We start from the raw sequence: 27132 nt of genomic DNA on the forward strand, positions 1-27132 counted from the left end.
CTATCCGTCTGTACGTGTAATCGCTACGACCACGAAAAAAAATTAATTTATTGTCTATGGCACCAAATAGACAAGTGATCAACCAATCAAACGGTGGGGCGGACGAAACGAAATGAAAGTCCGCCACATGTCCGCCATATCTACTACATCTTCTTTCTAATAGTGACGTTCATATTATTTTGTGTTAGATAGCGTTATTGTGTAGATATTCGTTGTTTAATTTAATTATTTTTTTAGTTTATCTAATTCACGGTGAGTAAAGTGTGCCTAAGGATTTGACATATTGATAGTTTTTAATTTGGAACTTGTTTGTCCGCGCCGTGCTTTACGTATTGTCAAAATGGAAAAATCCTAGTTTTAGAGTAACTACAGCCTTATTGTATGTGTTATTTATAAATTGGATCCACTGAACCATACCCGTGACGTATTTTGTAGCGTTTAACGCTGCATATTGAGTAATACGAAAAAAATTGGTGTCGGCATTATAAGACGGTGTACCCAATATTTCACAGACCCTCGACGGCGGATTACACCATGGAGTCACCACGAAAAATCAACGATTGCTATTTTTACTACTACTCCACATGCACGAAGGTAAGAAAATATTTACAATTTTGTTCAAATGATATAATGTAACACCCTAATGTCATATTGTTTATATTCTGAGAGGCTGATAAAAATCACAGAAACAACGTGTTGTGCTTGTTTTATGTAATTTTTCCCAAATACATAGTGCAGCTGTTATTGGATTGTTATTGGTGTATTTCTGTAATATTTATAAATATGAACATTCAGAGCAAATCACATTTTATTCAGAAACTATCACATGAAAGGTGAATTAGCATGGATGACCTTTAGTACATCATAGCTAGAAAAACTGCCAATGAAATAAGAAAATATTTTTAGAACAGTAAATTACAGTTACTGTAAGATGAAAATATAACAAAATACTCTTGTTAATTTGAACAATCAGTGGCATGCAGAACATGTGTTCATGTGTTTGTGTAGCAATCTGTCTGTGAAATTTTTACATTTTACAATGCATGAACATAGAAAGTATAAAGGTTATTGATTCAATCTTTTATGATTGCATTGAGTTAAAACTTGCATCATGCATTACAGTAAAAAACCTACATTTAACTATCCATATGCAGATTTTTGAACATGTTGTTTGGTGGGAATGTTAATAAATTGTATTGTTGTGTTGGTGCAGGGTGACAACTGTGTGTTCCGCCATGAACCATCAGCCCTGGGCTGTGAGACAATGTGCACAGCCTGGCAGCAGGGCAAGTGCCTTGATAAACGCTGCAAACTACGTCACATGGAACTGAGGGTATGTTAATTATTACTTTATTGAAATTGCTTACGGGAAGAAGAAGTGATTTTATATATATGTTTGTGTGTTGAAATACATTTATTTCTCAAAATTTTGTGGGCACTGGTAAACAGTATTGGGAAATAACACAAATGTTTGACGTTGCTAATCATGAATGCCTGAGTGAGTTATCTGCTTTGCCTACTTTTGGGAAAAACCAGTGTAAATAACAATTGAATTGGGACATGTATTATTTATGACATTGTATTATTGGACTATCAGTGATATTGAAGATGGATTTTTAATCTGATGTGATTATTTGTTTTGTTGCTAAAATATTCATAAAGAGGACACATTTATGGAAAGACATATTATAATATAAAAGACATATAAGTGGTGTTTAAAAAAAATGTTGCATAGTACTTTTATTCCAGCCAGTATGTTTGACAAAATTGTCAATGAATTAAAATAAATTTGTAGGGAAAGGTGCTAGAGACATTATGTAGTCTCTGGTTGCCTGCATGGGAATAATGTATGGTTTTTGTGTATTACTCTAATCTAATACTTAAAAATTAGTAGGTTATGTAATTATTGATATTTTATATCACACTGTTGCTAACAAAGTATTTGAGTGTTTATTGTTGTTATTTACATATGGTAACTATGGCAAGGTTTACTTTTTATTGGAGGGAGACTGTTAATAAAATTCATTCACCAATACAGTGGAAATGATAAATAATGTTACTTAAAAGTTTAATAATGATGGATGACTTGCAATTGTTGCAGCATTTTAAATATAATAGACCAGTATCTGTAACTATCAGATTTTTACTTAATTTGCTGACATTAAGATGTAAACATAATATTCTCTTATCACCATGAAATGAAATATTTGAAATAGAATGCCCATGGAGCTCATATTGGATAATTCAGTTTGTACTCAATTTACCAACAGCCATTCAATCTTAGTGCAAAAGTATATATGAATAGTAAACTGAATTAATACCACATTGCACAAATATAAAATTCATATCTTGTATGCTGAACTACATACATAGATTTGTATTGATTAGCAGTTAAATGAATTGCATAAAGTGCATCTACTTATCTAGTGGATATGCAAATTGATAGTGGGAAACAGCCAGTGACGACATAATATCACGTAATATCGGAATGTGATTAAAATTTTTGATAAGACATGATAAGATTTGGAGACATTGGCAATCATTATTCGGTTACAATTGGAGTTGTCTTATCAGTGGATTAACTTTTAGACAAATTCTTCTTAGTGCGAGTTTGCTGATTAACAGAGATTATGTATCTGTAATATATCTACATATTGGAAGTCTACCTAATGTAACCTGCACTTTGGCCAGCATGATGGTCTTGAGACATCACCATCCCTCATTTTGGGAGTAGGACACTTGCCAAGCAGTGCGCTCAAGCAAACTTTTTTGTTTCTCTTTTATGGATAATAAATGGTGTTGTTGTAGAAAAACCGCAAGCAGATCCCGTGTTACTGGGAGAATCAGCCGGGAGGGTGCCGCAAGATCCACTGTCCATTCATGCACAAGAACCCAGACGCGCGCACCGATGGCATCGCGCCCAGCCAGCCCGCGCCACCAGTACCTGTAACTATTAGTTCTACTCTTATTTTAGGATAAATTTAATTTGTTCTGATGTCAAATGAAGTGTTGCAATTAAATTGAATTTTAGTTTGTCTTAATGCTGAGTCTAAATAAGTACGTTCTAAAATTGTATGGTTCTTAACTATGTAACATTAAATTGAGTGACTTTTGAGTGTTCTGCCAAAAGTTGGTTTATTGATGTTTTGTGTTAACTGATAACTGATAAGCAACTGCGGTTACTAGTACTATAAGGTAGTATAGTTTACATTGTAGACTAGTAGTAGTGGACAGTATTGATACAGGCAGATGTGTGAACAACAGTAACGTTAGTGCGTATGTCTGTCGCAGAACGCGGTGGCGTCGGTAAGCGTGGTGGAGGCGGTGTCAGACCAGCCGCCGCTGGGTGGCGTGGGCGGCGTGGGAGGCGTGGCGCCCGCCGTGCCCGCGCCGCAGCCCGTGCCGCTGCTGTGGCAGCAACAGCGCCAAGGTACTTACACCCACACTTGCTTCTTTGTATCATGTTGTGATTTATACGTATGATTTATACATGTGGCTTTCTTTACTTTTGTCATAGTAACTTTATTTACTGAAAATTGTAGCTATAATCGCTGGCGCTTTTTAAGAAAATGTAGATGTTAGATATAAGATATTTTAGCAGTTTTAGTATTAGTAAAGTTACCATGACAAAATAAGGATGTGAGTGTGACTCACAGATGGTCCTGTGTTTTGTATTTCGCATCATTCATAAACGGACGTCATATTTTGTTGTTTCCCGGAGTTTCATACAAAGAGGTGAGATTTATCATAGCATTGCAACAAACAGTTATTATTGAAAATGGCATATGCAATAATGAAGTGATAATAATGGACCGTAACGCACGTATTTCAAGGAACACAGTGTCTATTGTATGCAACTAATTATGACGCGCGGACATCACGCGAGCTTTACACGCTACTCTCTGTTATATCATGATAATGAATGTGAGAACGACAAAATTTAAATGATACACCATTCGATCGCACAGAAAAATAAATGGTATTGTTTATCTCTGAATAATACTTAGATCTTAACTGATCGTAAAATTGATTCTGTTTACCAGAAGATCAATATGCACCTGGTCCTGCACTTATCACTTCTGCCATACAACGGCATATTTAAAACATTGTTGCGCTGCATTAAGTGCTATTCTCTAAATACACTAGCTAGGCTAAAGTATGGTTTAATAAAATTGTGTGTGGTGTGACAGCGGTGGTGCTGGACTCGGCCATCCTGGGCGTGCTGCCGAACTCGAGCGAGCTGCTGGGCGGGCGGCGCGTGCTGCCGCCGCACGCGCACGAGCCCGCGCCCAACCCCTACGCGCCGCTGCCCGTCGACCCTCTCGTCGTCAACTTCGAGGAAGGTATGCGCCTCTACTGAAACTACATGTACTAAGCCCCCGCCAGACGATTTGAGAACTCGCTCCCTCGCTGCGCCAGACAACACCGCGCGCCACGCTAGACCTCTGCGCACCGAACTCCGGCGGTACGTGCACGTTCGCCGACACGGACGTATGACGTATACGTGCGTCGAATGATAAATAAATGAGAGATTGCGAAGCGATCGTAGATTCGCTGCTAAAGAATGTGATTGTTGCGGTAACGACGGAACTTGGTGTAAGAGATGAGTTGATGACTGAGAGGAAAGTATTGTAAAGTGGTCGAGCGTACTGGCTGACCCGAATGCCAAAAAGCGAACGTGATGTATGACATAACGAACCACCGGTTATGTTGTACCGTAATATAAAACGTACCGCTACGATTGAGTTCTATATAAATGATACCACACAGATGTGGTAGTAAGACGCAGAAGGTTCTAGACGTTATCACTTCCGTCATTGTTGGGTATTAGTAGTTTGTAAACCGACGATGACGAGAGGTTAGGTCGCGGCAGCACAAAGAGATCTCAAATTGTTTGATTGGGGCTTAAGGCTCGATTTGCTGTCACTGATTTGAAAAGCCATCAAAATAAATGTAAGCTTGGTATAAATTTGGACCAGTGTTGTAAGATAAAAGTAAGGAAAAAGTGGGTAGTACTAGAAAGGTGAAACGCTTCGTTATTTAATTGTGAACTGAACATTCTCCATAATGTGGCATCGGTACTTTTAACAGTTTTCTATAAGCGCACTGGACGAAGAATTGCACACAAGTGTTATGTGTATTTTATGTGATATAAAAAGCAATCGTAATAAATGTATAATTTTGATACGCAAGTCGGAAAGTGAATGTGTTATATGAACTGTACTCGCAGGATTCTGTTTGCAACAATGAAATTGTTTTGATGACTTTTACAAATAAAGTTATCAGCAAATCTCGGAGCCGGACTATAAAATATACTATGTACTGTACTATGCACTCGAGTTTTCAATAGATATAGCGATATAATATACTCGTAAATATATCTATATCACGGCTCGCAGACCTCAAGTCTAATGTTGTAGAGCCAACCGCTTACAAGGCGATGTGATTGTAAACCGAGGCTCGTTGTTCATTGAAGAGGCTTGTAAAAATGATTATATAAGACGCAATCGAAATATTATAACGGCACTATGTTTATGTAGTGGTACATTGCACTGCCTACTTTTACTCTCATGTAACTCGAAGACTTGATGTATAGCTTGAATGCATTCTCTCGACTTGGTGAGGACTTGAGTCAACGTGATGTGCGTCGAGGTCGGTGTAAGGTCCGCTTCAATGGGCAGCGCGCCCGCACGCAATATTTATAATAATTCGTAGTTGAAAACTCAGCATTGTCATGTCATGGGCGGTGTGCGTAGGGTTAAGCATTAACGATGTTAAACAATTCAAGCGCTCATATATTATATTGTTTTTGTTTTATTAAATAACACTATAATGCTTTGTAAACTATGGCACTGCAGATCCTCTTTAAATTTGCGGTCGAACGATGCATTAGAAGGGTAATATTATTTTGGAGTTTCCGACCCTTTGTTGTGCCAATATAAATATATTTGTCAAAACGACCGAGATGTTAGATTTATAACTTAAAAAAAATATATTTATTTTATTCACATGTTATTGGTTAAGATTTTTTGCCTACGTTTATTGTCGCTAGCCGGCTGGGAATTTATTTGTTTATATTTTTTTATGCAGGCGAGTAGTAACTTGTCGGTTATTTTTAACAATTTTGTAGAAAGAAAATACGTTTCTTTAGTTCTCCCAGTGGGCGACGCGACAAGTTTAAAACATTGAAGGTATTATTATTGTTTTTATTTCGTCAATAGTCAATTAATATAGTATTTATTGTATAGATGTAGTTGGATTCAGTTTGGTACTGTCTGTATTCAATGACATATTAATAAGACTATAATGAGAGGTGGGAGAGGACTCGAACATTAGGGCGTTGCAATACAAACTGAATCCAAATTTATTTAAACGAGATACAATATTGTTTTCTTTTTGTTGCCGGAAGAGGCGGCGTTTTGGTTGACTCTAACTTAGACGATGTTTAGCTGTTTTTTTATACCATAGACAATGATTAAACAAAGTGAGGTTATATTTGACTCACGATGAATTTATTGATAGCTCTCTTCACGACACGATTTATAAAAGAAATATGGAGAAAAAGCGACGTTGGTATTTTTGTATGTGCAATAAATTAGAGAATATAATCTCTTTCATATCTTAGCTAATTAGATTCATAAATATCTCTCGCTTTTTCATTTACTGTATCGTTATATAACAATTTATATCACATAGATAGACAGTTACAGCCGTATTTTAAGGAAAAATCCTACGATTTTCTCTAAAAATATTGTTGCAATACTTTTTTAAATAGATGTTGATATAATCTTTGTCTATGATAGAAAAGTACATAATAAATAGGTTTAATAACATATAAAATACAAATAAAAATATATATACACGATTATTATAACTCATTAAATATAGGTGAAAAAAAAAGAAAAAAAAAACAGCTTTATGCCTTTAAATTGTTTGTATGTTAGTATGTAGGATGTTTTATGGGGCTTTGGCAGTTTATAAAGGTACCCACTGCTACCTGCCCCCCTATACTTTATATTCGCACCGTGACAGTTAGATAGAGCTAATAAAATGAAAAAAAAAATGTATCTCTAGGTATACACAATGGGAATCCCAGTTCTATGAAACACTCATACATTCTATAGTGCTGGGAGTTCCATAATAAAAAAAAATCGTGCTTAAGATCATTATTACCAAGTTTAGAAAGATTAAAAAAAGAGATAAGCTAACAAAGGAGAATTTCGATTGCTTAGCGGTTTTGGTAATGTCCGGTAACGCTTCCAATTTACCGTATTTACTATAGCACTTCTGTACGTCTAGTAAACGCGATTAGATAAAATTATTTGTTATGTAAACATTCTGGCAAAACAAGGAATTCATTTTTTATATTTTTGCACTGAAAGTAAAGTTCCTATATTTATTACAAAATCGCAAAAGTGTGAACAGGACATGATTTAAAAAAAGTAAACGATTCGCGTTATGGTCCATGGTACGCCTAGTCATTATTTATGTATAAAACTATTTATCAATATTTAAAATAAAATAGTCTCGATTGGTGGGGATAGAGTAAGTCGGAGGATTCTTATATTATTTTAACATGCTCAGTTTTTACACGATTTATCTTTCAAACTTCGAGGTGTTCGCTTCTAAAGAAAAAATATAAATTATTTTAAGTTTTATATAAAATTAGCGGAAAAGTGTACTGAAATGTTTAGGAATATAATTTTAGAATGAATTAGTACAAAGGGAGGTTGCTTTCGTTAGAGGCAGCTGTTTGAAAAAAAAAGAAATTGGTTTCGCTGTAACTGTAGCAATACATTTTATATTTAGTATAATGTCTTGTCTCTTTTTATACTAATAAACTATTTATTTACCTTTAGATTAATTGTTGGAATGTTAATGTTTTACGTTAGACAGGGAAATTTCTGTCACACAAGAACTCTTGTGCCTTTTTGAAATGTATCACAACTATCTAAACATCACAAAGTAATATTTATACTGTTATATGTTATTATTTCATACTGTGTGCTGGTGGCAGCTATTTTCTCTATTGTTCATTAGAAGTAAGGAACTAAGTGACGTACACACTAACTTCTTCGCTTGACTAATGAGCCGACCATGAATATGACGGCCTTCTGATTTACAACTGAGCTCAAGCGACATTACGCGTCACGTATTTTTTATTACAAATACATTGAAACTATGTGATTGTCAGATTTAGTCGTATAATATTTCATTACGACACAAGAGCTACCAGTTTTTTACTAACCGATATTATTGAATGTGGAATAAAATTCTTTTTCTATTCTACCCTTTGCTTTTATTGAAGGAAAGATTTAAAAAGGAGCTTTTTCTGAAGCTGCCTGTGTGCAGTGATGTTAGTAAGTCCACATTTGATCGCGATCGGTTATAAATCCGAATGTGTTTTTCTAAGGTTTGCATATGTGTGCGAAAGTGAGGTAAATGTAATGAAACGAGTAATGCAGCACTTAGATACTTACGCGTTGTGTTCCATGACATATTGAGTTGTCGGTGGAGGAGTGACGAGTGACGAGTGAGGGAGGAGCTGAGCGAGCGTGGCCTGTCGCCCGCTGATATGTCTTGTTTCAAATAATACGGGGTTGTTGTTATGTTAATCTTAGTCTTATTTTATAATAAGAATTTCAAAATATGTTTATTATTAGTAACGCGTGTCTAGTACCTTTCATTTAAGCTAATTAATATTCAAACTGATATAGGAACTCGTAACGGAACAGAATTATACTTTGGCTTTGTTTAATCAAATTGTGTTTAATATACCAACGAGTAAATAAAAATGTTTCGTAATATGATTTTTGTAATTATTTTTGACCGCCCTCCCTACGAGAGTCGCTTTCAGATCGACGAGCCGAGAACACACCGCGTATTGCCGGACGGGTCGTTTCAAAATTAATTACGAAAATCATTGACAAAGTTTGGATAAATCGCGTACGACTAAGCGGTCCGTGTGTGTGTTCTTGCAGAGTCGGATAATGAAAGCGCACCCTCGTCCACGCCCACTAAAACCGTGTCGCCCGACGACGCGCAGAAAATAGCGCGCACTAAGTCGCAGGAGCTCTTGCTCCTCGAGAAAATACAGGCCGAGGCCGCCGCCTACTACAGCTACGAGCTGCCGCCCGCCGAGCCGCCCGGCGAGCGCAAGCTCGTGCGCGCCGCCACCAAGTACGAGCGCCTCACGCTCGACGAGCTCGCAGGTAAGAAGCAGCCCGCCGCCGCCGAGCGCCGCAACTCGCTCGACTTCAAGATCCTCTCGCTCGACGAGATCCGCGCGCGCAAGAAGGCCGACACCATCATACACAGCAAGCCCATCACGCTCAACCTCAGCAGGAAGAGGAAGCTGTCCACGCAGGAGACCATCACCACGTCTGGCAATAAAATTTTAAAAGTGGTCCGAAGCAACTCGATTGTTTATAAGAAGTTGGATCAGAACGCTCCTGCGGCCTCGGGACAGAGTAAAGTCGATCAAAAACCGAGCGAAAACGGAAGCGATAGGAAGCGAACCTTATCAGAGCAGAGTGATATTTATGAAATACAAGAAGACGAGCTCGTGGACAACTGCTTCGAATTCAAGAGGATAAAATTTGCAGAACAGACGTCGAAGCCCAGGCTCATTAGAAATAGGCTGTCCAGCCTGAACAAGATGGACGGCGATGAACCAAAGTACGAAGATATAGACTGCAACAAAACTGACAATGATTCAGATTCAGAAGTACAAATTGTTGGAGTAGAACTAAAAGATAAGAGAATAGATTTAGATAAAGTAGATATATCTGATAGTGAAATTATAGATGTAGAGACGACTAGGCTAGGAGAGCCAATAGATGTGGTCGATTTGAGCGAAGACCACGAGGAGAGTGATATAACCGTTTCGGACCTCGACCTAGATTTAAGTAAGAATGTTCCCGACGTTGTTGCCAGCTGTCAAAAACAAATTAGCAAAATGGACAGCTCGGAATCTAAAATTCTAAACGAGATTGATAGTTTATTAAATGACGATTTATGATCTAGATGTTTTTAAATGTTTGTTATAAGAAAAGATGCTGCCGTACAAACTTTCCTGTTAGTAAAATGTTAGTTAAACCAATTATTGTTATAAGATTTTAAAGTCTACACTTGGTAGTTTTTTATAAAGTAAGTGACCTATTGCAATACGTAAGACTTATTTAAAATTAAGCGTTGCGCATGGGACAGGTTAGTTGTGTGGACAATTTAGTCACTGTTCTTTAGGTGTATAATGTAAAAAGCTTTAATTGATATTATAGTTATTTTGCTATGACTACTTGTTTTATTGTCTGGACATGTTTGTAATATGGATATGTTAAATAAAACACTCGAATACTTTGATCCAAAAGTGTATTTATATAATGTTATTAAAACGTTTCATCGACATCACACAATTATTCACATTTTTATATAATTAATACATATACACATTAAAAACTAATTGTAAATTCGAAATTAACGCCTTCGGGTGGGATTTGAGCTAATGTATTGGTGCTGTTGACTGCCAAGGCGTAAAGGGGTATTTAATTTGATAATTAATGGATTCATGTACAAAATACTACTTCATTTAAATACTATTTTATGGTTTTTAGAAACAGAAGTCAACAAAATCATTCTAGTCTATTTTAATTAGATTGGTCATCAAATTAAAGACTAATAGTAATTATTCTTGAATAATTGAAATCTTATTGAATCTCATTATTCAACCATTTTTATCTAATAGTATTGGTATGGGAATGTATTGGTTATGAACTGTATACTGGATCTTGTCTTATTGATGTTTATACCCGTCAAATCCTCCCTCGACGTTATCTTGAAGGTCCAAAAGAACCCAGTGTCTAATACATGGTAATGCTAGAGTATAAAATAAAACTTGCAGGCTTGATCATAGTTGCGCGATACATTTACAATGGGGGAATCACAATGAACATTAACACGAAAGAAACTATTTACATCCCGTACTTACATCTAACAAGCCCTGTTTTTCATAAAAAAATCTAAATGTACATCGCTACAATAATATTAAAATGTAACTTGTGAAAATTATTTCTTGAGTTCTTAGAACGCTTAAGGGCTGAATAAAAGTTATTATTTATGTATTTCAGTAACTATTAGTTTGTGCGAATGCACCACATTTTATTTATAAGTATTGCTTTTAATTAATTAATGGTTGTTTCACCTCGTTTCTGTGCAGATTTGTGAGAAACTTAGCTATTTCGAATACATGGAATAATTACTTGGCAATACAGTGAAAAGCATATACAATAATTTTGATGATAGCAGTTGGCAAAGGTATTAATTTTATTGTGCCTTCTCACATATAACTATTAAATGAAATGTTATTTATCTTTGCTTTTGTTAATGAAACATTTACAACAAATATACACAATTAAATACTTATTATTACTAGTCTTATCTAACTATTTGTTAATAAAATAATTTTTAACACTTACATAGACGTATTAAATTATTTCATTCAAAGTTACAGGCTAGTGATACATCATTACATGTGCATCATAACTTAAAGTAGTAATCTATGAGAGATTTAGGGCCCGTTTAAAACTTGTAAAACGTTTGATATTTATTCTAAATGTTAGAACCGATTGACTTCCGTTCATATTTGCACATGGAGAATTGTTTTTCGGTACATATATCAATGCATCCGACTGTCCAATTGAACGAAGTTGTGGTAGAGCTCGGATCAATCGGACTGCGTAATTTGTGATGTCTTATCGACTTATTTACACTAGAAAAACGGGCCGTATTTATGAAATATTTGAATGAAATATTCTAATGTAATTTAATACAATTTGAGCCTAGGCTTTGTGCTCATATTCCTGCTTTGTGGCAACTAATGGATATGTTAATTCTTTATACTATACGTGTTTGTTCGTGCCTATATAATGTACTAGTATAACTTTAAATTAAATATCACCAAAAATACATTGATCGATAAATTATAAACTTAATTCGTCTACACACCTTGTTCTTGGAGTAACATGATTCATTTCACAGAAATTAAAAGTATTTTAGGCGTACACTTACTGATTATTTTGTTAGATTGGTATCGAATAATCGTATATTGCAGTAAATTGATAGCATAAGAAAGAATCTACGCTCGTGAATGAATCGAAAATGATGATGATCTTACATCAATGCAGCGCCATCTAGCGGGAGCTGTACAAGAAAATTGATAAACAAAATATTACTACATAAACGAAATATTATTACAGTATTGATAACTGAGTTTTTAAAAATAGTGGGCTTTTTAACTTATCAATCAATCTAAGTAAGCCCACCATTTTGACTACAGTTTGCAAAAGAAAATTTGAATAACAAAAACCGTTTGTGATAGTGAGTACGCAAGTAAAGTGGTAAGTATGTGAAGTTAGTTCCACCAGGGTCACTGCAGCCGCGACCAGTACTGCTGCGAGTCTTGTCCCGGCACCGCCAGCGGCACCGACACCCCCGTGCCCAGCAGACCGCCCAGCTCTGGAAAAGAATAGCCTACATTAATTTGCAGATATTTATTTAGGTAGACGAAAAGATAAAGATAAATAGTTTATTTCCACAAAAAGTACAAAGATACATATGTCCGTAAGGATTGAGGAGCCACATCAGATTTTTAAAATCTGATTTTACCATTATTTAGCAGCAAGGAAGCTGATTTTGCAGCACGAATTCTAGATTTAGCAGCAAGATATATAACTAGATATATTAATGCAAAAGTGGCTCCTCAATCTAAACGTTTAAATTGAGGAGCCACCTATAACTCGGTAAGTAATAGATGAATATTTTTGAAAATTTTGTATCATTTAGCAGCAATTTTGCATATTACCGTCTACAAATTTCGCTTCTGTGGCGCTAAAATGTAAGAAAATACAATACTTTTAGTATGGCTCCTCTATCTAAATTTAACAGGTGAATTTCTACTGGATATGAGCGATCAATTATTATATTCGACATAATGATCATTTAGTAGGTGTTGTGTTTGTTTTTGCAGTATAGGAATAAAATAGTAAAACAGAGTAAATTTTGTAGATGAACGCATTTTCTTTGGCTCCTCAATCCTGACGTTCTAATTATATATGTTTGACTGTACCCACCTGAGATGACAACGGAATCTAAAGCCAGAGATACTAGCATTTAGCAGAAATGTCTGCTAAATATATCTGCACAGTTCAGCAATGTATTTAATTTAGATTCTGAAAATACAATACTTAACTATTTTCTTGTAAATTCAGCGTGTAGGGTGACCACAGTTTGAGGGTATCTACAAATTATTATTTCTCTTACCAACCGACAATAATATTTATTTAACAAAGTGTTCATTAGCAGTGAAGTATTCTCGTTTGTATATTCACGTAGAAAATAAATACTTAACTTGGATTTCCTATAAATATAAAGTTAATCATCACGTTTGTGTCATCATAGTTGAATTGTGGGGATATTAATATCGACGGTCCCTACGTACATTCCCTCAAGTGGTACTTACGGGATTTGCCTTTTTTGTTTCCGTGACCTTCCGGTTGTCATATACTTTCGATATACAACAACCTGAGACTTCACTAGCAGTAACCACAAGTTTACTCGTTATCTCGCTTATCGATTGGTGAAACATCCTACAGCCATTAGAATCAAAAATAACTCTCCATCCATTCTGTACCAACTTAGATACCGACAAAAGATTAACTTTCAAGCCAGGCACAAAGGAACAATATTTTACAGTTAACAAAACTGCTACCACATTAACTATAATATCACCTTTGCCTTCACTTGACATCCTATCATCATTTGCACACGTCACAACATTCTTATCAGTAACCTTAAAGTCTCTAAACCACTGCTTCTGAAAACTCATGTGTGTCGAGGCTCCACTATCGAGATAAAACGTCGAGGGGCTGAAGGATGTGTGCACCGACAGTGAACACTTGAACAGCATAACGCAACTTTCTTCGACTTCGAGGAAACCGTTGGTAAGCGTGCACCACATCCTTGCCCAGCATCGAGCAATCGGACTTCTTATGACCTTTCTTTCCACATTAAAAGCAGTTGTTTGTTTTGTTTTGTTTCTTCACTACTAAAGCCGAGTTCGACGAGGATTCATTTGAAGAGCTCTGAGCGCTATCTTCTTGTAGAAGCTTTTGCCGAACATTTTGAGAAGTAATCTTCATTCCTGAATGCTCTAGTGCCATCCGTAATAGTCGGTAAACATCAGGTATACCTCGCAAAAGTACCACGGCAACCGAATCGTCATCGAAACTTTGATTGATTTCTTTACGCTTTTGAGCGTGACTCATGACAGCAGATCGGTGGTTTTCCAGCTTCTTATCCAAGAGACAATTCATCAGAGTTATGCTCTATTTATTCCCTGTCTTCAAAAAATATTGTCAATGCATCCCACACTTGTTTTGCGTAAGTAAGATTTTGAACATACGGATACAGATGAGATTCTAAGTGAAGGCATATTAACGTGTATGCTTCTTGATCCTTCTCGATCTCCGCTTCATCATCCTTCTTTAGAAGTGTTGATGTATACTTGAAACATTTTTCTCGAGCAACCATATTCAACAAGTACCTAATTATGATTGCTCAATATTATTACTATGTAATATTTATTGTCAAATTTATTGTGCTCTTTTTTTAAAGCTGATACTACTGCTCCATCATCATCTGGTATTGAGAGCTACTTTAAAACTTTGAAAAACTTGCTCTTTAAAACAAAGTTACAAAAGTTCCGAATTGATGAATTTATAAAAATACATTGCCAATATTTAGACGGGGAAATCGCACTTGCGAAAAGTGATCTTATTAGTGACTTACAGAATAAAGAACCTAAACGCTCTCGAAAAAGGAAGTATTCATTCAAAAAATCTCAAAGCCAGGTGGAAACATCTGAAAAACAAGTAAAAACATCTCAAACGCAAGTGAAAAAAAGAAAAATAATAAAGTCTGTGAGAGTTAGGAAGATTAAGCGGTCATTTGATGCCGAATCAATTTTTTCAGATCAACCTTCTTTTATTGAGAATTTGAGGGGTGAAGCCGAAACTGATTCATTAACCAAAATAAAAATTAAATTTGTAAAAAATGGCAACCTATGCGATGCTGTACCCATCGGTAAAAATTCAATTAAAGTAGATTTGAGAAACACATGTAGCTTTGATTCGGTCATTTATTTGTTGAGCATAGCTTTTATTCAAAGTAGACGTTTTCAAGAAACATTGAACACATATCCGGAAGATTTAATCCCACAATATATTAAACTTCTATCAGATTCTGCTTCTACTGACAGTGATATACACAAAATGAGAACCGAAATTGGACTGTTGTATTTTGATACTACAGTAAATAGTAGCCACTGTGAATTTGCTTGTAACGTGTCTTACATTTTTGAACACGTAGCCTTGAAGTATTGTTTTAGTGCCATTTTTACAAAAAAATGTACAAATGATTCGTGCCATTTTATCCCAGTATCCAGGAAGATCGCATTTTTGCCTTTGAATTTGAACATAATTTCTGTTTTTGGCCTCCAAAGTTTAGAAGATGCAACTTTAATCGCTGATCAAAAAACCGACTGTACGTTCTGTAACAAGCAAACTGTGTGTAAATATACTCTATCAAACACAATTTCATATGAACTGAATGGTTGTGAAAAGTTCCGAGTAAGAGAAATACCAGAATTTATAATGTTTTCGCAAAAATCATATAAATTAATAGGTGCTGTAGAATTTATTCCACCAATTATCGAAACTGGCACAGGCCACTATAAATGTCACTATCTTACACCGAAAGATGAGATATTCTGTTACGATGATTAAGATTCTAAAATTCGTATAAGCACTGATCAACCAATATTCATTCATTCTATAACTTATAGCCACATTGATTGCTAAATAATTAAATCGTAGGTACAATAGATATAACCAGTTATGAAAATATAAATTTAACAAATTACTTATCTTGGTTTCATTTACGAGTATATGGTCACCCTACACGCTGAATTTACAAGAAAATAGTTAAGTATTGTATTTTCAGAATCTAAATTAAATACATTGCTGAACTGTGCAGATATATTTAGCAGACATTTCTGCTAAATGCTAGTATCTCTGGCTTTAGATTCCGTTGTCATCTCAGGTGGGTACAGTCAAACATATATAATTAGAACGTCAGGATTGAGGAGCCAAAGAAAATGCGTTCATCTACAAAATTTACTCTGTTTTACTATTTTATTCCTATACTGCAAAAACAAACACAACACCTACTAAATGATCATTATGTCGAATATAATAATTGATCGCTCATATCCAGTAGAAATTCACCTGTTAAATTTAGATAGAGGAGCCATACTAAAAGTATTGTATTTTCTTACATTTTAGCGCCACAGAAGCGAAATTTGTAGACGGTACTATGCAAAATTGCTGCTAAATGATACAAAATTTTCAAAAATATTCATCTATTACTTACCGAGTTATAGGTGGCTCCTCAATTTAAACGTTTAGATTGAGGAGCCACTTTTGCATTAATATATCTAGTTATATATCTTGCTGCTAAATCTAGAATTCGTGCTGCAAAATCAGCTTCCTTGCTGCTAAATAATGGTAAAATCAGATTTTAAAAATCTGATGTGGCTCCTCAATCCTTACGGACATAGATACATGACATTAACAATAGGTCCCAAACTTGGCTAGGCCTAGTGTATCTTGGGCACCTGTTATCAAAAATTTTCATGTGTCTGTTGGGCACCAGACACATGATAATTTGATTATTTGAAATAGAGGATAGACCCATTGTGCTTATACCTAGGCAATTTCGAAATGTATAAGGAAGAGAATCCAACACCACAATCAAAATTTGCGATATCTATAAAGAAAACGCATAATGAAAAACCTATTGTCTTATGTACTGTTGTGGAACCGGGGTTTTTAAAAAGGAAATGCTTTGGGCTTGGCTCAGTTGGAGTTTATTTTCTTAAAACCTAAAGCATTCTTCAGCAGGTTCATGGCATTAAACGCATAAACACTGTATTTTGTAAAATAATAATTAGGTAAAGTCCCCAAACCGCATTTGGCCAGCGTGGTGGACTCAAAGCCTAACCCCTTCGTCATAACGTGAGGAGACCCTTGCCCACCAGTAGGACATGGGTTAAATTTATTTATTTATGTTATTTTATGTGTATTACCTGGTGGGGGCGAGGCCGGTTCATGCTGGTATCCGTGATGGTTGACGTAGGGGTGCGGCGGCTGCCTGTAGCCGAGCTCGTAACGCGGGTAGCCCAGGAACCCGCTCTTGCACAGCTCGGGGTCCGTCGTGTCGCACACCGGGGTCTCCGGCACCATGCCGCCGCCGTAACCCATTGGAGTTAGCGGGCTGGAATATACACATAACATGAAGATAGTTTTATAACCTGTTTTATTGATTGAGTAGAGACTAGAGAAAAACTACTTATTGCTAATGCTATCACAGCAATAAAAGTTAACGGAAGCTTGGTAAAAAGCAGACAGGTGCTTTGATTGTAATTATTTGACTAAATTAAATGAAAAGCAATCGTAAAGTTAAGTATGACAGCTTTAGTTTTTTCTGACTCCATCACTGCATAGCGGAGAGTCCAATATCTGGTGGATCCAGGATTTTGTAATAGTATGGCACAAACATTTAGCTTCACCTGGGTACTGGTCCATCTTACTTGTGGAGGATGTGGTCTTAACCTGAAATTTTGAAGTGTAGACTCACCTGTATGTGTCAACATTGAGCGGCGGCTGGTACGGCTGATGCGTAGGATGTGCTGGATGCGTGGGGTGCGCGGGCGGCGGGTGCGGGTGCGCGTGCGCGGGGTGTGCGGGCGCCGGCGCCGCCACGTACCCGCACTCGGGGCTGCGCCGCTGCGACCGGATCTTCTCCTCGCGCCTCCACTTCGCGCGACGATTCGAGAACCACACCTTAACGTCGGGTTAGGTTAACAAAACGCGCGGAGACTACGCGCTAACTTATACACAGGTTTAGGATTGTTTAAGATAAAACTACCAGTTGCCTGTCTAGATTTTAGCTGTTTTATTCGATTTATTAAGAACGTATTACCAAAAGATCTTAATTCAGAAGTTCATTTAAATAAAAAGACTAAGTAAGTCTATTTAAGTACAGAGATGTTTGAGAATCACTGCGAAATAATGAAGCGATTAAGTATTGCTAATTATAACATTTCACAATTGAACACAAATCGAACTGAGCCTGATCTCAGTATTATTATTAAGATCATGCACATACCGATACTACCTATTATAGGATCATCTTGTTAATTACACTAATTAGTAGCGCTATAATATGTTTCACGCCTAGTTGTCTTCGCGACAAGTTAATGAGCTATCATTGCGCGATAACCGTGATTGTATCAAGCTATTATGTAGATATATCTCGTACCTATATATAAATAAGCAGTAAATTGGACATACGGTATGCAGGTACCGCATAATTACGGTCTGTAATTAGATGAGCCGCGATGCGTAGGTATGGAGAGAGAATGCAACGCATCCGGTAACGGAATTTAGCTAACAACTTTGTTGTAATCCTTGCGTATTTTGACGCGTCAAACAAGTAAACGGTGAAATAAGTAGATAGCAATAACCAAATCTGTTTATCAATTTAGCTATTAAAACAACACATCGATGAAGTTCCTCTCGCGTTTTCCCTTTTCCTGCTCTCTCGCTCTGTTCGATAGATGGCGCTAGTAGGATATTATGTCGCTCGCACAATCACGACGCTACTTATTTTCGTCTAAATTAAAATACTTAGTGCAATTTTAGTGAGCATTCGTTATTTTAAGGACAAAAAATTAATAAGTTCTGATTCAAAACTTAGTATTTTTCACTCTATAAAATACGGTTTGGAGTCACTGAGAAATGCGATGTTAGTAGTAGTAAGTACTATGACTGCTTGAATAATACACTACTTTAACACTAAGCCGTTCTTAAATTCAAAAAGGAAGGTATTCAAATAATATTACGTTATTGTGGATGCTCACCTGTATCCTGGCTTCAGGCAGACCAATCTTGGAGGCAAGTCGCTCGCGTGCGAACACGTCCGGGTAGTGGGTTCTCTCGAATTCTATCAACAAAGTTTAAGTTTATATTTTGATGTTGCTAAGGAAGGCTTGTGCTGAGTTGCTAGTAAAAAACTTGACTGATCATTAAGACGAAACTTTCAAGCACGTGTAACAATTACAAGACTAAATAACTAACATTCTTCAGTAGTCTTAAGCTTTGAAGTCCTGTTTCTATTCTCTCTCTCGCAGTTTAGATTTTCAAAATGCCTTATTTTATATAGAAAGTTACACCTTAAAAACCGCCCAGCACAATAGTCGTTGGACGACTACGACTAAATACACAATTGGATGGCCTATTTGTGTTTAACTATCCATAAATCATTTATAAAGTATCGTACCTCTCTCCAAGCTGTCAATCTGTTCATTAGTGAAGCTGGTCCTGTTCCGCTGCAGTTTGCGTTTGAGGCGCAGTCGGGCAGCGTCGTCGTCGGCGCCGCTCGAGCCCGCGTTGGAATTGTCGCCGGAGCCGGTCTCGTCTGAATGTAGCCCTTCCAGACCTTCTAGCGGCTCTTCATCTGTGGGTAATCACATGAGTTTGTAAAAGCGACTCTAGTTAGTCTAATGCTCAGGTGCCTAGTCTTGTAAAGGATTAATTACTTTAAGTCTTAATTTAATAGACTCGGCTTGATTTTGCAAGACTCAGTGATCTAACTAGACTCGGAATCTGGAGTCGAACCCAGCTTCAGTTCTATCATGAAGAAACGAGAGCGCTAAAATTGCATTCGAGACTTTAAAAGCACCACATGACTCTTAGAAAGAGCTCAAGTTTTAAAAAGAGCTCGAGTCTTATTTTCACTTTTCTAATCCGAAATTCTGTGTAAAAAATAAAAATGAAGCATTTCTTTTTAAGACAGTTACCTACCTACGCATGAATTTTAACTATGCGTAATATACCACATCACATTAAAATAATAACATCATCTTTGTCACACCTACGCTAAACCACGCGACATAAAACAATCTACCGAAGGAATTATAACTTAGTAAGTAAGTACGTACTTCACATCGCGTCGTTCGACAAAGTTCGGCCGCCAAGTGAACGCGATTACTTGAACAACACCGATATCGCGGATTTATTCGAGTTGTGATTTTAATCGCAACTTGACGGTGCTTAGTCGTAAATTCACGCAAATTCACGTTATCACAAGATTAGGCGTGAGGGATTCAATTTGCGGGTAAAAGTTTCAGTTTCAATTGTTTGTTTTAGAATTGAGTTTGGTAGTCTTGTTTTTGTTATAGAAGCTTTTAAATATTATTTTCATATTTGATGTTATAAAGGTCCCGGTCATGCCTATTAACATTGATTATTTTGAAGTTTTAACTGAAAGTTCTAAACATGCTAGGGTTTGCATGATCGATCGTTAGCTACGGTATTTTAATTTGATGTGTATCTAGTAAAAAACGTGCTCAAAAAGTTACTGCAAGTTTATAAACTACGGTATCTAATAGCGGCAGTTTATTAGTTTAGTAAACAGTAATTGAAACTGAATATTAAGAGTACTTAATTCACAATTAAGTTAAAATTGGGAAATAACAGCCACTGTGTCGTAAGTCATGTCGATAGCTAAAATATCTATATTTGTATGTATCTGGGTTATCTCTGGGCAGAATTCTGGACCTCACCCAGTTACTTGGGTTTCTGCCAATGTTACAATCAATATATCTGTGATAGAGATAAATCATGGAACTATGTAGACACTATACTCTTGACAACGATAGACATGTCAGAAATATCTTGATTTATTTTGAACACTGAAATACGAATGTGTTACAAAAGTGCTAAAATGTATTTGCCAAATGTTCACGAAATACTGAGTTTTATACACGATAGCCGATTCACTTTATAGTATATAGTCATCTTTTTTTTAATTTAACCCATTAATGTCCCACTGCTGGGCAAGGGTCTCCACCCGTAATGAGGGAGGGGTTAGGCCTTGAGTCCACCACGCTGGCCAAGTGCGGGTTGGGGATTATAGTAGCCATCTTAGTAAAACGAAATATTCGCAGAGTGAACATTATCACACAAACATTAATTACTCAAATCAAACTCTTAGAGAAGTACAACTTGATGCCATATCTATTAGTAACAGTGTAATTATACTAAATTCAGATGGTTTACTTGACTAAAAACTAAATTCAGAATACAAATTATACTTAATAGTACAGTTTCTGTATGTAGTGATAGTATTGATCTATTTTTGTTGATCTATTATCCCACCCGTAATATCAAGAATTTTGCTGCATGCTTCTGTCCATATAATATACTTTTTTATTTTTGACGTGAGAAGTACAGAGCAGTCAGACTTGTCAGCGAAGTACGCATATTGTCTCCAAGATGAGTAGGTAAGTGAGGTCTGTTCTTCAAGTAAAGCCAGACTTGGAATATAATATCAATCAATAGATAATCAGAGAGATATCCGCGTCTTACGGCGCGGCCGCTTAGTAATCCGCTGTGGCCGCGACACTACCACGACGAAAAGTAATTGATTTGTGACATTTTTGTGAATATAATTATGTATTTGGAAGGGTAAACTAGTTTGTAACTTAATATGGTCCTTAAAATGTTGAAAGCAGCCATAATTTTCATGCATTAATGGAAACATGTAAACTTTTATATTTGTAGTTACAATCCATGTAAACAGCTTAAAACGTAGAGTTCAATGGCGTATGCTATAACTCGATCTGTCGCCTTCTATGTTGTATATTTTAATGTTGTATCTTTTTGATCAAAAGTGCCCCATGCATCGAGTTTCTCAAAAACTTCACTTTAAAAAAAAAAAATTCAGCTTCGACAAGAAAAAACCTTAAAGCAAATAATGTAGCTGAATACTTAAAACGTTATAGTTAAAGGAGAACGTGGCGTCTAGACAACTTAACTCAATTCGCAAACATTTTCATAATCCCTTCACTAGAGAGTATTTTAATCCTTTAATTTACAAATAAACTGTACTCGCAAAGTTTGTAGACACCTAAATCCTGCGAGATATCTCTAGGCTAGATAACATAAACTATTTCAGGATCGAATAAATTATGTTCAAGTGTCAAAATCTCGCAGTTGCCGTCTACCGGGATGGTAGGGGGCGGTGGGGGGGGCGAGCGAGGGCTGGGGACAGGGGGGCGAGGGGGACCGTAACGGACGCGTTCATGCAGAAACTGACGATAACGTGGCCCGGCCTACCACGTAACCCAGCTGAGTACGATAGTGTTATCGTGAGCTTAAAAATGTATGCCCAATAATGGAGTGTCGGTTTTGACAGGGTGCACTTTAGTTTGCCAACGGTGGAGGGTCATACCTGCCGAGATAACGACGAATAAATTTAGAATTAAATCGCTTAATTTTGAATAAGAGTCTGTGGAAAATTTCATTCAATTCTTATCACTGAAGTGTTTGTGAACTTAATTCGTGAAGGTAATTTTAATGAACGGCGAATGATTTGTGAACAACTAGTCAACTGTTTGAGCTGCCAGCTCTTATCATTTAGGACTTTATTTTAGATAGCGAAAGTTCAAGACTTTAATAATATTAATTCACGTAAAATGAGTTCTATAACTTTTCGTAGCTCACGTAGGGCTATTTGTAGACGTGCTACGGCGTTGCTACGACGTAGCACACAGGCCCAAACAGAATCCCATTAATATAATTTCATAATTACCCAATAACAACTTAACTCTTTTTTAAAGTCATTCTCGCAATCATACTAATAATATACAAATATAAAAAACCCGTTACATAATCCATTCGAGTTCCAGCAGTAGTGGTTCGCTGGAGTGTTTTTACAGCGGGAGTCCCCGACAAGTTCGTGTGTGTTGCACCTCGCGTATACACCACGTATAGCTAGCGTTTTTGTAACGCTCATCGGTCTACTTTTTAGCTTTCTTTTATATTTATTTGTGTTTATCACAGTTTTATAATATAGCGGTTAGTATGATAGATTAGGTATTTTATTAGATTACTTTTCAAGGGAGATATTTGAAGATAAATCGCTGAATTGGTTATATTTCGGTCGATTCACTTTATTAGTTTCGGTATGAAGAGTTGCATAGCCTGACATATAAAATATTTGGCTTTTTAATTTAATTTAGAATATTTTGCAATAGTGGCAGCGTTTGGTTCGATATAGGTAATAGGCTCGCATCACATGGGACTAACATTGCTAATAGCGAAACGTGTCTGTATTTCATACATCTCTGTCAAACCTTCAGGTAACACGCGTGATGTTAAGTATGTATAAAATATTGATCCCTGAGGTACGTGTGTCCATCTACTATTAAACAACGAAATAAACTTAACCAAAATCCCATTAAAAAGTCTATTACATTACTACTCAGTTTCCATTCATTACTGCATTCGCAGGTAGACCTCATTCGGCTGCACTGATACACCAACAAATTTCGCCTGCTGCTCATTTCTCGCGCACCGCAACGAATATGACACCTCGGAATGCCACCACAAAACAACCAAACTTTCCAACACTCTTATTTCGAAGTAATAAGGTTGAAAATCCCGTGAAAAAATGATGATGAGGGGTAAAATGAGTGTGTATTGGGAGCCCATCTGTCAGACGAGTAACATTAATGTTTCATGAAGTCCCTCTATGTGTAGATCGGTATCAGATAATAGACGAGTCTGTATCTCTATTTACTGTCAGTCAACGCGTGACGTGAAATGTAACGAGAATTAACATCGGGACGAGATGTTTTTCGGATGCTTTGAATTTGTAGGGTTGGGAAGTAGGTGTGAACGATTTGTACTGTTTTCGAATTCGGTATAATTTTGTGAAACAATGTTTTTGGTGGGCCCAAGTTTTGAAGTTTATGATGTGTGATAATAGTGAGTTACTTATACTTTTTTCAATTTGTAGGCGACGTCTTAATCCAGTGAACAGTTAGGTATACAAATTTACGTCAGTAGGCTCTGAGGTACAGAGTAAGGAGTAAGTGTAAATGTTATAGGACTCCAAGCTTGGGAACTAAACAATAGAGGGAAGAGTCATAGTAAGACCTTTTAAATTAAAGGAGATTACACAAAATATTAGCAAAAATAACAGAAACAATTCTTGGCTACCCTATTTCTCGCTGACAGGCAAGATGGCGGGCCTAGTCATAAACAAAACGGGCGCGGTGTTGCCTTATCGCAAAAATGTCGTTGTCTATGACGTGTATTTCATTCGCGATTCCCCCGGGCGTCCCGGGAGGTGTTTTGTCTCCTACCCGCGATATCTAGATACTATTGTAGTTGCTTATTCGCGTGGCAGTATTATTTTTTTGCGATTTCTCGTAATTCGATTCATATGTAATGGATGTTTTGTATTTATGTGGGTTAGTGTATGTTGGTTGGTTTCTAGATGAACACTATGGAATAATGGGTACTACTAATTGCTACCAATCATAGTACTTTGCCGATCGTAGGTAAGAGTGTTCAATGCAAAGGTACAAACTCTCATTTCTAACCGAACAATGCCGGGTTAACTTTTTGGTATATAAAACGTGAACATGTTTTCACAGACTTTCAGGGAATTAAAATTTACGGCAAGGGTGACAATAGACATGGGTACATATACATAGTGCTTTTAGTAAGTCTCATTTCTTCTACATAAGAGGCCGACACCCGACCACCGCCTTACAGATCCCCAAAAGAAAAATAATACTCGGCAAAAATTCTCACAATTAAATTTAAAAGCACACTTTAATATTAACGGTGCATCATGAATGAATAACGACGTATCGCGAGTCTAGTCACGCGTCGGCCATTTTGTGTGAAACGGCGGGAAAGGGCTCGCTGACGCTCGAGCGAGCACAGGTGGGTACATTGATATCTGCACGAATGACTTGTTTAAATTATTTTAAATTAATGTGCCGTTATTGATGTTATTCGATGATAATTTTCTGAATATTTCTGGAAAATTGTTTTTCAATTAATGTTTTTACTGTAGTGTCTTTTTAATTGGGCTTTTGAAACATAAGCAAAATTACACATACACGTACGAATAAATAAAATCTAGGTATATTTTTAAACCAGACTTGTCACAACTTAAAAGTATTTTTTGCTTAAGGACTACTGAGTAAGTTTGGGCTATTTTTTGGGTAAAAAATCCTGAATTTCAAAAGTAGTAAATTAAATCGTGACCTCAGTTAAGTTTTGTCCACCCACACTGGAGATTATTGAGGATAATGGTCTTGTGAAACCTCCAACAAGAAAATTTTGAGATTTCCTTAATTCTCAAGGATTGTGTTTGATAAATGGGGAACATTCTTTTACACTACTTCAGTGTTACTCGTAGACTTACAGTAGTACCTCACCGACTATAATAAAGTAGAGTAAGTAATCGGTGATAGTTTAAGACATCCTGCTCTATGGGTATATTTCGTAAAGAGAAAATTATGATCATGAAATTATCAAGTGAAAAGTCGACTATAGTCTAAAAACGTTATTCCTAATTAGGCATTCATAATAAAGAGACGTCGCATCAAGTCTGTTATATTTTATGCTAACACTTGAATTACGTCAATGTGCTTTGCTTTAAAACAAAGTGATGTACGAGTAAACCAATCTTTATATTTAACCAGGACTTTCTGGATGTTGCGGCTGTGCTTTGATGAAAAGCAATCAAATCAAGATTTTCTCATATGATTTTCTAAATTTCTATAAGTTACTCATCATTTAAGTAGCTAACTGACTGTGCGGTCCTAACAACTATTGACCTTCTTATAATAGAGTAATCATTGCCCTTTTAACAGAGCATTAATCTACAACATGTAACACAAATGCAAGCCAAAAACAATCCCGAACCAATCCGACTTAAATGAATAGTTAACCAAAAACTTGTGCGAGTATGTAGCGGTGCACATACCGTCACATATACGTATTATACTCGTATTATGTTGTTGTGTGAGCACGTGACGGTAGACACAATAATTATATGTTGTTCGTGGGTGGAGCGACGCGGGGCGGCGCCACCGGTCCGCCTCGCGCCGCCCTCCATCGACCATTTATTTATTATTTTTTTTGTTTCTCTATGGTTTGTTCGATAATGAGGTTTGAATATTGAAGTGGTAGATTTGGTTTGCGGTGAGAATTTAATTTATTTTTCATGTTTATTTGGTATCTTTCTAGTTTGTGTATAGTTCAGTTAAAGTACTTTAGTCGAAAACCTTGATTATGCAAGTCATTATTAGCGTTAACGTTTGTCCAGTTATTCGCAAACGCGTCGATATTGAAACGCTTATACCACTGTTTGTAGTCTCCTTCACTTCCTACCAATAATACAATTGCTATTGTTTATCGTTCCTTGTAATAGTTGTAGGTATTGTGCATAGATTCCATAACTATAAAATAGTCAAGCTATTACCTTTTAAAGAAGCGATGCGATTCGAGGCGATTGTTAAATTACTATCTCATTTTTTAAAACTAACAAGATCACGCATTTGTCACCAAAATCTACCCATAAGAGTATAACAGATATTTGAAGTACAAACTCCTTGTCCCGGTTCTTATATGTAATCACCTCGTCTTATATGTATGTATTAGCCGCGAATTAAAATCAATGCACGTCCAAACATTAGGTTCATACTCCAGGCTACAACTCGGCATTTGCAAAAAAAGACGAAAAAGTCTTGTTTGCTTGCAGAGTTGAAAATTGTTTTACTGAGAGTGCTATAAACCATATGAAAGAGAATTGATAATCTATCACACTTGCAAACGTAGTTGACTTAAATTTTTAACCCTTTTATTTTAAAAATAAACTTGTGCAATTGTAACATAGAAGGATTCGTGCATGCCTCAAAAAATAGAAACAACCACAAATGTATGTCTATTTTATTCAACCTTTTGATCTCTATACTCATCTCTATATTGCCAAAAAGCCCTTTGAAAATCACTTCATAAAAACATCAACACATTTAGGTATTACTCGACAAACAGTTGAGTAAATCCCTTAATCCCTAGTTAAAAGCGACAGAACAGCTACAGCCGAAAGCGTAACCAAGCGGGAGACCCTAAAAGTACCTATATACCT

The 27132-nt window shown here is 36.4% G+C and overlaps 2 protein-coding genes across 6 annotated transcripts in view; one reads left to right on the forward strand and one right to left on the reverse strand.

The window, feature by feature from the left end:
• Nucleotides 1–67: 67 nt before the first annotated feature.
• LOC142980676 (uncharacterized) lies at nt 68–10294 on the forward strand. Of its 2 annotated transcripts, none has more exons than XM_076126188.1 (7): nt 68–252; nt 513–594; nt 1214–1333; nt 2809–2946; nt 3274–3430; nt 4191–4343; nt 8982–10294. In XM_076126188.1, the coding sequence occupies exons 2-7, from the start codon at nt 535–537 to the stop codon at nt 10019–10021; spliced, it is 1668 nt and encodes a 555-aa protein (XP_075982303.1). In that variant the 5' UTR covers nt 68–252; nt 513–534; the 3' UTR covers nt 10022–10294. The 2 variants fall into 2 exon arrangements, with proteins under 2 accessions (XP_075982303.1, XP_075982305.1); XM_076126190.1 differs by having other exon boundaries at nt 3292–3430.
• A 60-nt stretch (nt 10295–10354) lies between these two features.
• The window catches only part of LOC142980677 (paired box protein Pax-6-like), a 50655-nt gene continuing 33877 nt past the window's right edge, over nt 10355–27132 (reverse strand). For 3 of the 4 annotated variants that reach the window (XM_076126194.1, XM_076126192.1, XM_076126191.1), the window contains exons 6-10: nt 19456–19632; nt 19037–19119; nt 17752–17957; nt 17201–17388; nt 10355–12513 (exon numbers count right to left, since the gene is read on the reverse strand). In XM_076126194.1, coding sequence (XP_075982309.1) covers nt 12425–12513; nt 17201–17388; nt 17752–17957; nt 19037–19119; nt 19456–19632 — 743 coding nt within the window. In that variant the 3' untranslated portion in view covers nt 10355–12424. The remainder of the gene's footprint in view (nt 12514–17200; nt 17389–17751; nt 17958–19036; nt 19120–19455; nt 19633–27132) is intronic. The other variant, XM_076126193.1, reaches the window with a different exon arrangement.

This window comes from Anticarsia gemmatalis, chromosome 18 (genome assembly GCF_050436995.1).
Source record: "Anticarsia gemmatalis isolate Benzon Research Colony breed Stoneville strain chromosome 18, ilAntGemm2 primary, whole genome shotgun sequence".
In the NCBI taxonomy this organism is placed as follows: domain Eukaryota; kingdom Metazoa; phylum Arthropoda; class Insecta; order Lepidoptera; family Erebidae; genus Anticarsia; species Anticarsia gemmatalis.

Coding starts and splice junctions, on each gene's coding strand:
- LOC142980676 (XM_076126188.1), top strand. CDS start 535: ATGGAGTCACCACGAAAAATCAACGATTGCTATTTTTACTACTACTCC. Junction 3,431..4,190: donor GTGGCAGCAACAGCGCCAAG/GTACTTACACCC, acceptor GTGGTGTGACAG/CGGTGGTGCTGGACTCGGCC. Junction 4,344..8,981: donor CGTCGTCAACTTCGAGGAAG/GTATGCGCCTCT, acceptor GTGTTCTTGCAG/AGTCGGATAATGAAAGCGCA.